This window comes from Microcebus murinus, chromosome 5 (assembly GCF_040939455.1).
Source record: "Microcebus murinus isolate Inina chromosome 5, M.murinus_Inina_mat1.0, whole genome shotgun sequence".
Classification (NCBI taxonomy): domain Eukaryota; kingdom Metazoa; phylum Chordata; class Mammalia; order Primates; family Cheirogaleidae; genus Microcebus; species Microcebus murinus.
In genome coordinates, this window is record NC_134108.1 from 91789476 (window position 1) to 91806099 (window position 16624).

Sequence of the window (16624 nt, forward strand, 5' to 3'; positions counted from 1 at the left end):
GCTTCCATCAGTCACACCTGGGTAAATGTCAACAAATTTAGCCATCTGAAAGAATTTTATGTTCATGCTTTCTTTTCTTCTCAGTGAACAAAGGGAAATATGTTCATATTTTAACGAAAGGAGTAAAACAGTGTTCGCATTGAACAACCTAAAATAACTTAGGAAAATTTCACCCCGAAGTTTCAAAATAAGAGACTCCTTGACTGTGCAAACCCCACATTGTAAATACAGCTTCTGTTGCATGGAGTAAGTAAAAGGATAACAAAATAACTTAAGGCAATGAGACAATTAGGTTGAACTGTATGAAATTGATGAAAACTGATGTTTTTGTAGGCCAAGAACTGTTGCATAATGACAAGTTCATGGGGTTCAGCCTAATGTAAGAGATACTTTAAAAAATAAATGATAGCATTTCAAGAAGGTTAAACAAGCAAGTGTGTTTTAAGCTAAAAGTACATGTTTTAAAGACTCGATTTGCAAAGATAAAACACCGCCATCATAGTTTTCATTTATGTTTCAGGGATAATAATGCATGGCTCACAGCTGCCTCCTTCTACAATGCATTCCTTCAGCTGAGAAGAGTATCCTAACCCTGAGTCACTTGCCTCTCTCTCCACCTGAAGACTCAGAGCCAATGACTGATGGATAAAGGGTATAAAAAGTGAGTTCCTTTGCATCAGGTGTAGATAACTTTGCAATTTATGCTCTAAAGCAGGCGTCCTCAAACTTTTTAAACAGGGGGCCAGTTCACTGTCCCTCAGACCGTTGGAGGGCCATTGGAGAGTGCGACACACATTCCACACATGCGCACTGTGGGCCCCAGACAAGTTGGCTGCTAAGCAGGACAGGCAGCAGTGGCAAAAACACCCAGCAGGCCAGATAAATGTCCACATCGGGCCGCATGTGGCCCATGGGCTGTAGTTTGAGGACCCCTGCTCTGAAGCCTTCTCCCTGTGAATTAGGCCTAGACTGGCCTTCTCTTGAAAATGCATTTGCTCCTCACTTTGTCCTTCTCAATTTAGATTCACTCACCCTCTTGCAGGATGCTTTTCTGAAAAGCATACTCCCTCAATGAATCACAAATACCCGAACAGCTGTCCCAGGCTCTGCTTTTAAAGGAACCTGATCTAAGACACCATGCAAAGAAGAAGGGGCAGGTGGCAGGTGTGTGCTGTGAAATACAGGAAGCTCATCTTTTCTCAGTGCCTCCATCTGAACAAGGTGCAAACTGATGGCAGTTCGCATTCTCTGTGCCCACAGAACACAAGCATAGTCAATAAATTCCAAGGGGCCAGCACGTTATTTTACAAGAGCTTTAAAAGTTGTCTTTCTCAAAGTGTAATTTTTCTCACTAAAAATGCCATCTTTCTTGCCTCTAACCACACATCTCTTTCCAATGAACAAATTCTTAATTTTTAAAATGATGTTTGTTATTAAAAATGTCACAATGAAAAATTTCATCTAGATCCTATATATTCAATCCCAAACAACACATGAGCTCAGGGACAGCTGATTTTGTCACCAAGATTAAGCCAAAAAGAGAAATATGGACAAAAAATTGGTTGTTCTCAGTGTCTTGGAAAAAATTTAAAAGTCAACTGTTTTGTGATTAAGTTATGTACATTTTAGGAATGATGACTGGCAATTAGATAACCTGAAACATGCCCAGTTTCAAATGCCAACCTGTCATTAAGATGTCTATTGTGTTGAAATGTTCTTTTTGCCCTCTAGTGGAGACCTAACTAAATATGATTGATGCTTATTTGCAAAACTGCTGCTTTTAAAATATCTGCTCACTGGCATTAATTTTTTAATGTTAAATGTCCAATTAATTTGCATTTAGCCATTTTGAACAGAATAATATTTATGAATGTATTACAAATTCATCCATTTTTAAAACTATTTGGCATCATCAAATAGTGAACATGTTTTGGTTCCCTGAAAAACCTTAAAATCCATTTTAAGTTTCATAAAGTATTTTTCCTAGTCCACTCAATTCAAAGGTTTTTTTCTCTTTTAAAGCATCTTAATACTTATCCTATTCCTATCTTTAAACATTGTCAGAAAAGTTTTAGAATTGAGAGTAAAGCTATTTATCTCGTTACCTTGGTTTTATTCACACAGAAAGATTTCTAATCCTATATACAGTTAGAACACAAACATTATTAATGAGGAGATCAGAAAGAGGTTTTTTGCCTTCGAATTCAAGATGATTTATTTCAGTAAATGTGGCTGCCTCAGTACATTTTTGTCAAGGTATTAGATATATAGTGGTTTTCTTAGCCACTAGCCTTTGGAACTGTAGCTGCCAAAAGAAAGTTGGAGCCTGGGAATTAAATGTGAAAAACATTGTGGGGTTCATGATAAACCCAGGCTCTCCCAATAAATCATGCTGTGAACTTGGGTGTGCCACTTTGCATCTCTGGCCTTCAGTTTTCTTACATGCAAACTAAGAAAGAAGTCAAATGACCCCAGCAGTTAGTTCTAGTCCTGAAATACATGTAGGGCACTGTGTTTGACCAGAGGGAAGCCTGTGTGTGATTTTGGGGTGGGGACAGTGGCTGGTGATGCTGCTTCATTGACAGATCTTAGGGGAGAGTCTCTTAAGAAAAATTAACCCAGCAATAGCTTTTAAGCTATCCTGTGGGATCTTGCACAAATGATTGGCACTTTCTGAATCTCAGTTTCATCATATGCAAAAGAAAGGGAAGAAAACCTACTTTATGATTGTTTCAAAATTTAAATATAACACTGCCTGTAAAGTAAGTAGCCTATTGTCTACTTTTTCTTGATATTATTAATAGTTTCTTTCTTACAAAATTTCGGTGAGCACCCCCGCTTCTTTTCAGAGCTCAGATCAGACATCGCTAAGTCTTTTCTGATTCATCAGACTAGATCAGGACCTCTGTTATATGTACTCGTATAACAGCCTAAGGTCTTCTGCATGGCAGTTGTCACAATTGTCAGTAAGCGATGAATTATTTTCTTCTTTAATTTTTGTCTTTCCTCTGTAGAAAAATAAGTACCTGGCAAGTTTCCTCCATATCACCATCTGCTGGGTCTCCTATGCATGGCCTACATTGACACATGCTTTGCACCTTTATTGTACTCAATAAATCTTTAGGAAATGAATAGATAATTGTGTTTTGTCAACTCCCAGGCTCCAGGGTTCCTAGACTTCACCTTGGAATAAAAAAGTGACAAAGTCTACACTCTTTGTTTTTGTAGAAAAATAGGCTATGACTTAGACAAGGTTTTTGTAACCTTGAACCAAATCACCTAATTAGTGTTCATTTTCTCATTTTGAAGCTATGTATAATTGTGAGCAGGTTATCTCTAAGGGGTGTTGCTTTATTCTTAAAATATACTCATAAAATATTTTTCACATCTTTAGATCTGAATATTTACAGCTTAGATTAGAAAAAGTAAATTGTTATTTCAAAGCCCCCTCAGCCTTTGAGCCAGTAGGTGAAGGTTAGAATTACTTCAGATTCTTCCTTCTACAGATAAGTCATAATCTGTTTTAACTTCTGTTGATTGATCTTTGTTAAAATATCAGAAGAAACCTGAGAAAAGAAATCTCCTTTCAAATGAACTACTCAGAAATTTAACCCATGCTTGGAAATATGCCTATAATATTAACATTTCAGTTCATTTTTTGGCTGTCTGTAAATTTACAAAGTCAATTCTCTGGTTAGCAATGCAATGATAATACCAGTTAAGATGTTCTCCATAATGTTAACAATATAGACTTTACAAATATACTGAATTTGAAAGTAAATACTGAAGTGCCCATTAATATGTGAGTGGATTAATAAAATGTGGTATATGTATACCATGGAGTACTATTCAGCTATAAGAAACAATGGTGATATCGCACCTCTTGTATTTTCCTGGCTAGAGCTGGAACCCATTCTACTAAGTGAAGTATCTCAAGAATGGAAAAACAAGCACCACATGTACTCACCAGCAAATTGGTATTAACTGATCAAGACCTAAGTGTACATATAGGAATAACATCTATCAGGTGTTGGGCATATGGGGGAGGAGGGGATGGGTACATACATACATGAGTATGATGCGTACCATCTGGGGGATGGTCATGCTCTAAGCTCTGACTCAAAGAGGGAGGCAAGAGCAATATATGTAACCTTAACATTTGTACCCCCCATAATATGCCGAAAAAAATAAATTAAAAAAAAAGAAAGTAAATAGGTAGGAGAAAAAAATGGAGAAAAAGGAATTGAATGAGGAAAGTCAACAGTTATGGGGTGAAATATCTGAAGAGTTTAAGGAAAGAATGCGATAGCCTAGGAGGCGAGCTAAAACCAGTTTGTGAAAGGGCATTTTCCACCTGCCCATCCTGGATATGAAAGTTTCTGTCCTTTCTTCTGCCCTGCCTCACTCACACAACTGTATACCACCGTGAAAACCCATCGGAGGCTCCAGGGTAGATGTACCAACCCCTAAACCTCTGTGATGTAAAAACAAAAGGAGTTAGCTGTCTTTTGCTATTGTTTTTTACTTCTCCTACTCCCCAAATTGTGTATTTCTCATTCGGAATACATTTTCCTAAGTAGGTTCTCTCATTGTTCTAATAGATGATTCAGCCCTGGCTGCTTATAAGTGGAGTGGTTCTTTTCATAGAAAAGACAGAAATAATGGATAGAATTGGACTGAAAATGCCTTCATTTTGCTCACTCTTCTCCCACTTTTTCATCGCAAAAAAGTTATGTTTCCTTTTTGTCCTTAATCTACAATCTCAAGAGCAGCTGCTTAGAAAAGAGGCTAAGAAAAACTGATTAATAAATATTCTGTTGACATATCATAAAGGTAAAATACATTTCAAGTATAACGCTTCATTTTTCTTAGCAAAAACATAATTCTTATATAAAAGGTTGTTATAATTTAAAATCTCTTTTTATGAAAAAAGCACTTTAATTTCTTAAAAAGTAAATCATATGAAATACATGTTGGCAGCTTGGTATTCTTTTCAAAGAGAAATGACTTAATAATTGAAATAGCATGCCACAAAAAAATATATAACTTTTGATTCAGTAAGTCCACGAATACTGGCTGTGCAAACACTTGATCCCAATTGTAAATGTTATAAGAACATAGGGACAATTTTGATTAAGAACTCAATCCAACATTTGATAACTTGCCATAATAAAAAAATTCTGCTACCTAAGCTAATATATAATGTATACTGCTTAACAGTTATGTTACCTTTTACTTACCAGAGGTTTTATGAGGAAAAAATTGAATTATAATCTAGCACTTATAAGCATGTAAATATAAATTATTTTCCTTAAAGTTATTTTTCATAATGAAGTTCATTTCCTCATTGAATCATTAGAGAATGTAAAGGGTAAAAGAGGAAAAGTCTGTTATCATAGGGGAAGTACAGAGTTTTCCATAAGGTAAAAACGTTGAGGTCACCCAGTCCTTGGAAGTTTTGAATTTAGAAGTTTTAGGGAGAGCTCAGGAATTTGCATTTCTCTAAAGATCCCCAGGTAATTCTGATGCAATCAGCCCAGTTTGAGTCCTAGAGTTTTGAAACCAAACATAATACCCTATATTACACCTGGGAAGAGAGAAACCCATAGAAAAAGAATGAAATATGTGGCACAGTAGCATTTATGCAAATTAAATCATATGTGCACAAAATAACAATACAGCTTTTGAGACAGAAATTCACAAATACACATCACATACTTTACAATAGTTGTCTAGGGGCAGAAAGGAAAGAAGAGTGAGAAATGGGAATTAAAGGGAATATGTATGTGAATAAATAAGAAAGCATTAAAGGAAAAATATGTTGTAATCAAAGGGAAAATTATTTAAGATGAGAGTAATGTCTTATGAGTTATGTTGTGGACTGTTTCTTCACTCCAACACCAAAATTCTACTAATAATAGCTAGATGCTGAAAATGTACAAAACTGAGTACTTAAGCTGGAACATGAAAATTTTACTTGCACATATCACTTGATCCTGGTAGCAATCCTGTGATAGAGATTCCATTTTTTCTTTTGCCATTTTAGAAATAAGAAAGCTAAAACAAAAGTTTGAATTACTTTTTCAAATATAGGCATAAAACAATTCAGTGATTCAACAACATATATTCAGCAACTGCTGTCTTATAATAGACTCTGCAGGTGAATTTTAATTTACATTTCACTATAAGTAATTATACTTATTGATCAAATCAGGACACTTCTGATAATAAGGGAGGCACTAAAATAATTAAAATCATATGATTATGAAAACATTTATTGACTAAATGGTTTATTATAGTGGTAGATGTGAGATATTTCTTTAAAAAACTATTTTTAAAAATAAAATTTTTTCAAAAAATAGAAAAGCACATATTAGTATGTACACATTTTTTAAATGGCCCACACTCATCAGGACATATGGTCATTACAATAAGAATATATGTTTTACTGTCCCTATGAGAAATATTAAAGTTTTGCCCTGACCTCAAGCAATGATGGCAGCCTAGGGGTGTGGGTTAGAGGGCTGTGGGGTTCTGGGCAAGAAGAATAGAGGTGGGAAATGAACAACTCTCTCTGGCCATAAACTGAAAGCTACAGTGGAAGGGATTTTTCAAGAAGTTACTCCAGAGATAAGCACTGAGATATTCAAATTGAAATGCTAGGGAATGCTAGAACTAGCCCTTGCATAAAAAATACACAGTAGAATTTAATAGCAACGAAGCCAATGGGAGAATCTACAGTATATATAATATAGAGAAATCCACCATACTTATTTATCTCTTTCATTGGACAGAAGCAGACTAGGAATAAAAGGGCATATGGTGAAACAAGACACAAAGATAATGCATTTTTAGAAAACTGAAAGTGAAACAAAATGGCTGCATGGTCACAAAGTAGGCACCAAAATAATATATTTTTAGAAAACTGAAAGAGACGATATCTTCAAGGATGGCAGTGAATTTTCTCCTGGGGCTTCAAAGCTGTCTCTAAAGATCCTATTTTTGCTTATAAAACCTCTCAAGCTTTCACTGTAAATAGAGCCTTCTTGCTTAGGAAATCTCAGCCTTTCTCCTGCCAACAGATCAGAAGTCATCCTGACTGTGAAGGCTTAGTCCTCACTCCTCTGGATTCTATTCATAGACTGGCCATGTGTTTTCTCGTTTGTTGCTAGTGCGAATTGGCAGAGTAGAGACTCAAGGGAGACAACAATAAGAGAGAACTTCCTGTCTACATGACGGGTAGCTGCACTAAATAAAAAGGAGAAAAGGTAGTTGGGATAAGAAAAAAGGATAAAACTGAGTAATTAAGTTCGAATGTTGAAAGTAGGCCAAAGAATTAGAATTTTATGTTGATTTTAAAAGGCAGGGATACCTTGGGGATTATGAGAGTAGAAGATAGAAGAAATGAGGCACAGAGGTTGGATGGAGAAAAAAATAAAAGTTATGGAGAATAATAAACTTTCTGCTTATGCACATGTTAGTTTTCTCACCTGAGGACTAGGAAAGCAGTTGAGATGCGCATGGCAAAATATTTCTTGTGCCTAGGAATAATATTCTTTCTAAATGAACTGAATTTTTTACGATAGAAAGTGGACTCTAGACCAGATTAGGTCTTAATCTAGATATAAACAGATGTGTTGTGTATGGTACTTTGCTATCTTGGAAGATTAAAAACTTTTAAATGCATTGCAAAATGGAGAAAACACTGGCAAAATGATTATAGATGAGATACAATTTTAAGATAGTAATTCCACACACCCAGATACATATTTGCTTTGTATCTTTTCATTGTTTCAGCAGTACTCATAGCCCATTAAGAATAAAGAAAGTTTTGAGAGCCAAGGTTTTGACCTGCATAAGTCTAGACTTCAAATTTAGATCACAAACATAAGACTTTATGTTTATATATATAAAAATCATTGACCTATTTATGTCATCTCAGACATTAACGTTTTAGCACCATTCAGCCTCTGAACTTCAAACTACCTGTCTCTGCTTTTCTTTGCCTCAGGGCTCTTTCTGGGAGATTAATGTTACCCCATAGGCACAGCCCTCAACTAATGACTACAAGAACTTCCTTCCCCCACCCCTCTGAGCTGTGTGTCCTCCACATGCTCCCAGAGTTTCCCAATGAGATCAAGCTCCAGTTCCCCACAGTGGTAACCTGCTTGCTAGCACACCCTTTATCAGATGCGTTCTCTTCCTTATCTCAGTCCCCACCCCTCTAACTGGTTATTAACCTGCAACCACCTCCCAAAATCATATGTGACTTCTCTTCTTAGAGAAATCCAAAGATATAATCATTCTCATTATTCAGAGTAATTAAGTCCTAAAAGTCTCTGTGAACATGGAATTAGTAAATTCTGAACCATTGCTCCTAGGGGAAAAACTGGATTGGGTTTTTGCAAGTCTCTGGTCACATTTTCATCGATCAATTAATAAATAACTTGTTTTATGGGTGTTTCTGTTTAAAGACACTCATTCCACATATTATTAATTCATTAACACTGAACTCATGGCCAACACACTTCCTTAAGCCTAAAGGAAGCTCACCTGTCATGCTAATTTATTCTACAGGACACACCTCAGCCTTCTTGTGCTTAGGAACACTAGAAAGCCCTACAACAATGTGCTTAGGGGGCATTTTAAACAGCAAAATCACCAACAAATTGCAAAAAAAAAATGCAAAAAACAATACTAGAGGGATCACAAAAAAAAAAAGACAATTGTTTACAGCTCTGCACCTGAAACAAGAAAGCAGAGTGCTGCCTTGTTCAACCTAAGCTGGGAACATGTGCACAGGGGACTCAAATTTCCTTCTGTTCTGTGAACGTCCATAAATGACTACAGGAGTAAGGACAGCAAGTATTGACTTGGAGTTACAAATAAATTTCAGTGAGTAGGTGAACTCACAACTGTGGAGTTCCCTATGGCAAAGGGGGCAGGAAGAGAAGAGAAGAGAAGGATATATTGGGCTTCTAAGACGATGGTTCTGAGATAACCTCACAGAGTTTATCTGCTCCCAGCAAACACATAACAATGTCCCTTGTGTGCTGAAGGGGCACAGAAGTAGCCGACCTACAGCTGATGAGGGCATGGCATGCAGGTGAAGAAAGAAGGATGTAGCCATGTATTATACAACCGATGATTGTATAACAAACAGAAATGAGAACACCCTATATTTTAGGTCATCTTGTGTTCATTTGAGATGCCTTGGCACAGGCCAGGATTATAGAAATTGAAAGGAGACAGAAAATCACTTTGAATGTTGATGCATGAAGAAACTTCACAGAAGAGGAAGGATAATTTAAAATGGCTTATACGAATAAGGAGAATACAGGAGAGTATTTTATATGGGGAGAATGTCTGAACAAGTTGAACAGTAAGAAATTCCCAAGGCATGCCTAGAGGAAAATAAGTAGATAGGTTTAAGTAAAGTAAAATAATAATAAAGAATAGTGTGAGATAATATGACAGGCATGGCAAAAGAAGAATTCATTCAAGTTTTTGAAAGACTAGCTATAAGGACAAAGTAGAGAAAGTATAATAGATGAATCAGGCTTTGAGTTTGGGGACTGAGAATTGTGGTGTTAATGACAGAAGTAGGGAAACCAGTGCAGAACTAGTTTGAGGCAAAATGAATGATGAATGTGAGGTGACAACATGACATCCTAAGGGAAATGATAAGCAAGCAGCTAAAGATATGAAACTAAATCTCAGTGGGGAAGCAGAATTGGAAATGCAGGTTTGAGACTTGCCAATACTAACATAATCATTAAGGCCTGTGAGTGGGTGAATATCTGAAGTGAGGCAATTAGAAAGAAGAGGTGGAGGAGCAAGAAGTATGTGCAAAGAAAACAAAGAAGGAGCCGTCCAGGAGTTGGAAGGTACATACTATCCCAAGAGCAGAGGGAGGAGAGAAAGAAGAGCGAATGATCAATTTTGTCAATGGCTAGAGAGGGATAAAAGAGATAGAGGATTGAGGACACGCAGCTGAATTTGTCAACAAGAAGTTTACCCTTAAAAGAACAATTTCAATAGAGTGTCAGAACGCTTTTAAGAATGGGCTAAAGTATGGGTTTATGGAAAGGGAATGGAGATAGTGGCTACTGAACACTTTGAAAGAAAGAAAAGAAAGAAATTTTTGAAATGTATAGATTTGCATCATCATCAAGGGAAAGGATGGGGAAGTGCTCATTTTTTTGAGGTTTCTGTATACAAAGGGGAGTCATCCAATGAAGAAAGAATGAGTGATGATTTAAGAGAGCAATAGGCATGACAATCCTGGAAGGATTAGAGCTGATAAGATCTCACCTTTATATGCCTCTTGTTGTGTTTCAGGCACTGTTCTAAGTGCTTTACACATATTAGTCCATCTTACCCTCATAATACTCCAACAAGGGATATACTATTATCACCCCCATTTAAAAGATGAGTGAATGAAGGCATGTAGAGGCTTGCCCAATATCAGCATCTAGAAGGGGTTGGATCAAGAAATAAACTCAGACAACTGACTAGAGTTATCATGCTCTTATCCGCTGGGCTACATGACTTTCAAGAATTAAAGAAGGAAGCAAAAGGAATGCTGTCTTTATGAGACTGGAGAAAAGAAGGTGGATAAATTCCCTCAGCCATTTGATCACAGTCTTCCCTTTGGTGGCTTTGCTTCATAATTCATGTTTTTCATTATAATAAAGGTACTTTTATTAATATTCAAAAAGAAAAAGAAAAGTATGTGGGTGTATTGGTTTATTCTAAGATGAAAGGAAAGTACCTGATCATAATTATAAGATATGATGTGACATTCTATTATAGAGTTCTATCTTGAAATTAAGAAAAAGGGGAAGGGATTGGAGTGAGAACTTAGGACATGAGGAGTTTGAAAAAGATTTAGAAGAGAAGAGAGCACACTGCAGGCTCAACAGAAGTAGAATAAAACATGTTGAACATCTAGTGCAGCCAAAATTGATGAGGGATTCTAAAAGATCAATAAGTCAAGTTTAGTATGGCTCTCCAGAGAGGAGGATGGGAAGATTTGAGTTTGGAGGTGAGCCCAGTAGGAAGAGCAGTAAGGTTAGACTTGGAAACAATGTCAGGGTATTGGAGAAAAGTTAATTTAGATGGCAGATTATGTTTTACAATTCCAGGAATGGAGCTATTTCAAGTAAAAAATAAAAGCATTGATAAATTAATATGCTATTATACCAATATCTACAACACAAAGTTTGAAACCACAGATATCAAATTGAATGGGTAATTCACATATTTTAATAGAGCAATAGAGATATAAAACTAAACAATTGAATCTTCCATTAAGAAATATTATATTACTATTTAATACATTATTATTATTACTATTATTATTATGACTTTGGTTCTGAATGCCTCTTATTCAATATCAATAAATCTTAGACTCTGAAAGACAAAATCTATTATGAAGATTGTGTAGACTGAAAATAGTTGTCCAACCTCACATGGCTTTTATATTGTTCTTCACATCCTAAGCAAGCAAAGGCTAAAATATGGATGAAATACTCAGTCTATCCATACTGAAGAGTTCTAGAAAACACCATCACTAAAATGGCAAAAGAATGAGCTATTTCATGTAACTGATGTCTATAAACTAAATCATAACCCTATCATAGATGGCAATTTATAAGAAAATGGCTACATTATTATTAGAATTATTAACCCTAATAACTAAATGGATTTCACAGGTGCTACCAAGTATTAAATCAGGGAGAATTTCAAATAATATAAAACATTTTTAAAATATTGTACTTTCCCTAATATACTACTTTTTTCTAGACCAAAATTAAGAAACAACCAAAGATCATAAATATATCATTTTGAACTTTGCCCAAAAACATTCTGTTGGCAGGAAAATGTAAATGTTTTTTAATTCAGGATTAACCATTCAGATGTCATAGATGATACTAAGTATAAAAAGCTAATTCTTCCTTATATAAAAGTGTTCATAGTTTAGATGATTATTTATGTTTAAACTAGGTTTTGGAACATTTTCGCTAAAAAAAAATTCAAAAAGTCCCATGGTCCAAGGAATGTTGTTTAAGCACATCCTGGAAGATAGTCTTGATTGATTTTTCAAATATAGATATATATTTCATTGGATATGAAGAATTTGTAAAATAAACATTTTTAAATAAGATTTTGAATTTTACAGAAAGATTTAACTTATGTTTGAGTTTGACCAGTCAATTCTTTTAAGAAATTTTCAGGGTCTGAGTGTCTGTATTAGCCAGGATATCCTTATGATAATGCTCAGAAGAGCAAATGGAACTTACACATAAGCCCCATGTGATTGGACTGCTTGCTTCTAGTAAATATTTATAATTGCATTCCAAAGCCAACAACTATAAGTGTATTTTCTTAAACTGGTAAGGACAGATTTTAATTCATAATAACTGTTGCAATAAGGAAGAGGATCCAGCGTGGACTGAACTCAACTTGGATTTGTGCAGAAGTGACTAGGCATTTTAAAGTGAGAATGGAGAATGAGGGAGTAGCAGGGGATGAGTGGAGGCTCAGAAGAGTCAGGGAAGAGAAAAGTCACAGAGGATTGGTCAGTGTAAATGTGAATTAGGCTAGCTGCATCTGCTAGCTGGCAATATCAAAGTCGGGCCTCTATCCTCCCATAGAGAATGGGAGGCAGAGGCACCCCCCCCCTCCTTTGTGATGATCCCATTTTTCAAAGGAATGGCTTTCAGGTCCTTGAGAAAGACACCTCTGAGTTGTAGAAGACACATTTACACCTCAAAGGGAAAGGAAGGATCCACAATTATATGATCTTTTTAGTAAATGCTCCCAAAGAGGGTGGTCAAAAGCCAACTGTAAATAGTTTTTACTTGTTTTGTATCACAGACACACAAATGGTAGGTACTGAACACTTCATTATTTTTTTACATATCCCATTACCATACACTATGAGGCAGATACGCATATTTTTAAATAAAATGTTATTATTTGCAGATACCTGCAGTAATTCTAAATATTTCTTTGCCCATTGATTATAATTATAAATGCCTCCTCATCAAGGAACTGTCATTTAAAGTAGCTTTTTAGGAACACCGAACTAAGACTAGAATATAAATGAATAATGGCATCTTGTAAGGTTTTGAAAAATGTCCTGGAATTTCCACAAAGGGATTAGAACATGAAACAATGAGAAACACAGATCATGAAATGACTTTGGGGAAAAAAATAGATTTTTATTATTTCCCAAGGTCAATTATTATCTGTTTGTAAAGTAATGTGCTTTAACACAAATATTTAATATTTTAGTACATTAAATATTAAATATTTAAATATTCTTAATCTATTAAATTTAATACCTAAATCCTCCACATTTAAGTATTAAAAGTTAAGTATAATGAAAGTTCACAGCACAGAATCATTCCCATCTGAGTGGGAAATTCTCACCTTAATATATGCGTTGTGACTAGAGAGTGTGTGAGAGTCCTCCTGTTCATCACTCAGTGAGAAGGAGGACAGATGGCTGAAGGGTCCTGGGGCAAGACAGTCAGCATGCGAGAGGGTCTGTGGATTCAGCAGGGACTTAGCAGGAGGATAGAGTTTAGTTTGATATAAAGGATGGAGTGAAACAGCCTTGGGAGGGACTGTCTCATCCTGGGAAGAAGAAAAGCATAAAAACAATGTTAGTGGACAAAAGTAAAGCTCACTTGGAATTAGACATAGGGCAGAATCTCTTACTAGTAAGAAGAAAACCCCTTCTCATGAGGAGGTGTCCCTCACAAGACACCTGCTTTCAGAGTATACTGTTTGTCTCTTTCACTAATTCCTTTCAGTCCCTTACCTCTGGCCTTTTCTGCAGAGCAAAACAAGTGTCTTCAGAGCACTGAAGGGTGCTAAGTTTATTTTTCAAAGTATCAAGTGGAAAAATGTGTAAGGGTGGAAAGAGCCAATCCCAAGGGGGTGGGCTGAGGTCAGAAAAATCTTCATGGAAGAGGTAGACAGCAGTGGAAATTAATGTAAGGATGCTTGTGATTTGGTTTGGAAGAAAGGGAGGGCATTGCAGAGGCTATCAACTTGTGAGCAGAGAGGCAAAACGATTAGGTATAGCTCATGGCACAGTAACTTATTGAGTTGAGTTTGCCTCTACTCGAGGACGATCAGGGAGAAGTGAGTCTGGAAAGAATGAATTATGTCTTCAACTCCAGGCAGTATGTTGTTTTGTGAAATTGGTGGTGCCAAAATCAGAAGAGTTCAACTGTAAAGAGGAGAGGTTAGGAGGCCTTAACTAAAGTGGCTAAAGTGGATCTTTAACATGGAACAGGGATTAATGAAATGACTTTGAGGAAGTAGAAACTACGAAATGCAGCCATGAATTATATGAATGAAGCAAGGAAATCACAAGAGTGAGAAGTCTGAGCATACAAAGAAAAATTGCAAAAACACTGTGCATATATGTATGTATCTTTTTCAAATCAAGCAAATACACATATATATTCTTGTTTCACACAGCACAAGCATTCACCTATTATTAAAAAACATAGCATCTTCTTTGCAATACTCTGTCTTATTTGTGATTTATTTCCTTTGACAACAATTTTACAAGAATTTTGGAATATTTCTATATCATTACATGAAAGCTATTGATTTTCTACCAAGATACATTACTGAGTTATCTTACTGATTATAATTGTCATTCAATTACAATGAATGACTAGTGACTCCCTTAGAAATTTCAAGTGTATAGATAAAAAATGTATGAAGAAGACCCCAAAGGCAACCACAGCAGCAACAAAAATAAATAAATGGGACCTGATCAAATTTAAAAGCTTCTGCACAGCCAAAGAAACTATCAAGAGAACAAACAGCCCACAGAACGGGAGAAAATATTCACAAGCTACACATCCAATAAATGGCTGATAACTAGAATTTTATTTAGAACTCAGAAAAATCAGCAAGGTAAAATCAAACAACCCTATCAAAAAGTGGGCAAAGGACATGAACAGAAATTTTTCAAAAGAAGATAGAATGAAGGCCAACAAATATATGAAAAAATGGTCAACATCTCTAATCATCAGGGAAATGTAAATCAAACTGCAATGAGATATCACTTATCTCTAGTAAGAATGGCCTTTATCAAAAAGTCCCCAAACAATAAATGTTGGCATGGATGCGGAGAGATAGGAACACTCCTACACTGCTGGTGGTACTGCAAACTGGTTCAGCCTCTGTGGAAAGCAATATGGAGATGCTTAAACCGATACAAGTAGATCTACCATTTGATCCAGCAATCCCATTACTGGGTATCTACCCAAAAGATCAAATAACACTCTACAAATGGGACACCTGCACTCAAATGTTTATAGTAGCACAGTTCACAATCGCAAAGGTATAGAAACAACCCAGGTGCCCATCAATACATGAGTGAATTAATAAAATGTGGTATATGTATAGCATGGAGTACTATTCAGCTTTAAGAAACAATGGCGATATAGCACCTCTTGTATTTTTCTGGATAGAGTTGGAACCCATTCTACTAAGTGAAGTACCTCAAGAATGGAAAAACAAGCACCACATGTACTCACCAGCAAATTGGTATTAATGGATCAACACCTAAGTGGACATATAGGAATAACATTTATCGGGTGTCAGGCAGGTGGGAAGGAGGGTATGGGTATATACAGACATAATGAGCAAGATATGCAATGTCTGGGGGATGCTCACGCTTGAAGCTCTGACTTGAGGGGGAGGGGGAGATGGGCAATATACATAACCTTAACATTTGTACCCCCATAATATGCTGAAATTTTAAAAAAGTGGAAAAAAAGAAATTTCAAGTGTATTGCCTAAAATATAAAATCATCTAACATAGTGACAAGTAATCTCCTCTTTGATAGTTATTATACTTTTCATTTCTTTCTTTTGTCTAATTTCATTGGCTAATACCTTCAACATTGTTAAATAATAATCATGTTAACAGGTAGCTTTAATGGAACACATGTAGTACTTGTCCATTGAAGATGGTGCTGGATTTTAGATTGAAATATATTCTAATTTTGTTTTATTTCTCAATCAAACATTTCATTATTGTATCAGCTAATCACATTTCTTAATCAGTGTGATAAGTGATCAATATGAAAACTGAGTAGCAAACACAAGACTAGCAGTGTAGGAAAAGGGTAGCACTGTTATTGATAGCTGAAGGTGCTTAGAAAATGGTGACCTAAACAGAGTCTCTGGTTTATACTCAGGATTCAGTTTCTCTTGGAGAGTTCAAGAATCCATTCTCAGAATGCCAGGAGGCAAGCCTGTGGTGATCCATGGGAAGCAAAGGGCTCACCACATGGGGTAATCTGGTGGGGGTCAGGTTCTATCCAATCAGAAAGACAACGTTCAGAGAGAGTGTGCTACTTCTAAGCTCATTGTGGCCCATCTCCAGCTCTCAGGATTAGGTCAAACCTGAACACTTCTGTATGATCAGGTTGCATCCTCAGTTTATTCAGGCTGCTAGGCAGGATTTTATCAGCACTTGGCCAGACAAAGGAGATCTAAGAATTTTGGCCAGGCCCACTCGAGCATTAGCAGGTTGATAATAGAGTACAAAGGTACATAGTGTCGTGCGCCTGTAGTCCCA

The 16624-nt window shown here is 36.1% G+C and overlaps 1 protein-coding gene across 9 annotated transcripts in view; it reads right to left on the bottom strand.

Annotated features, from left to right (window-relative positions):
- Positions 1–16624, bottom strand: part of MLIP (muscular LMNA interacting protein) — a 242094-nt gene that overhangs the window by 23244 nt on the left and 202226 nt on the right. For 8 of the 9 annotated variants that reach the window (XM_012780772.3, XM_012780771.3, XM_012780769.3 and 5 more), the window contains one exon: positions 13441–13647. The exons of the other annotated variant lie outside the window; for it this stretch is intronic. In XM_012780772.3, the coding sequence (XP_012636226.2) occupies positions 13441–13647 (207 nt within the window). The remainder of the gene's footprint in view (positions 1–13440; positions 13648–16624) is intronic. 9 annotated transcript variants of the gene reach the window in all.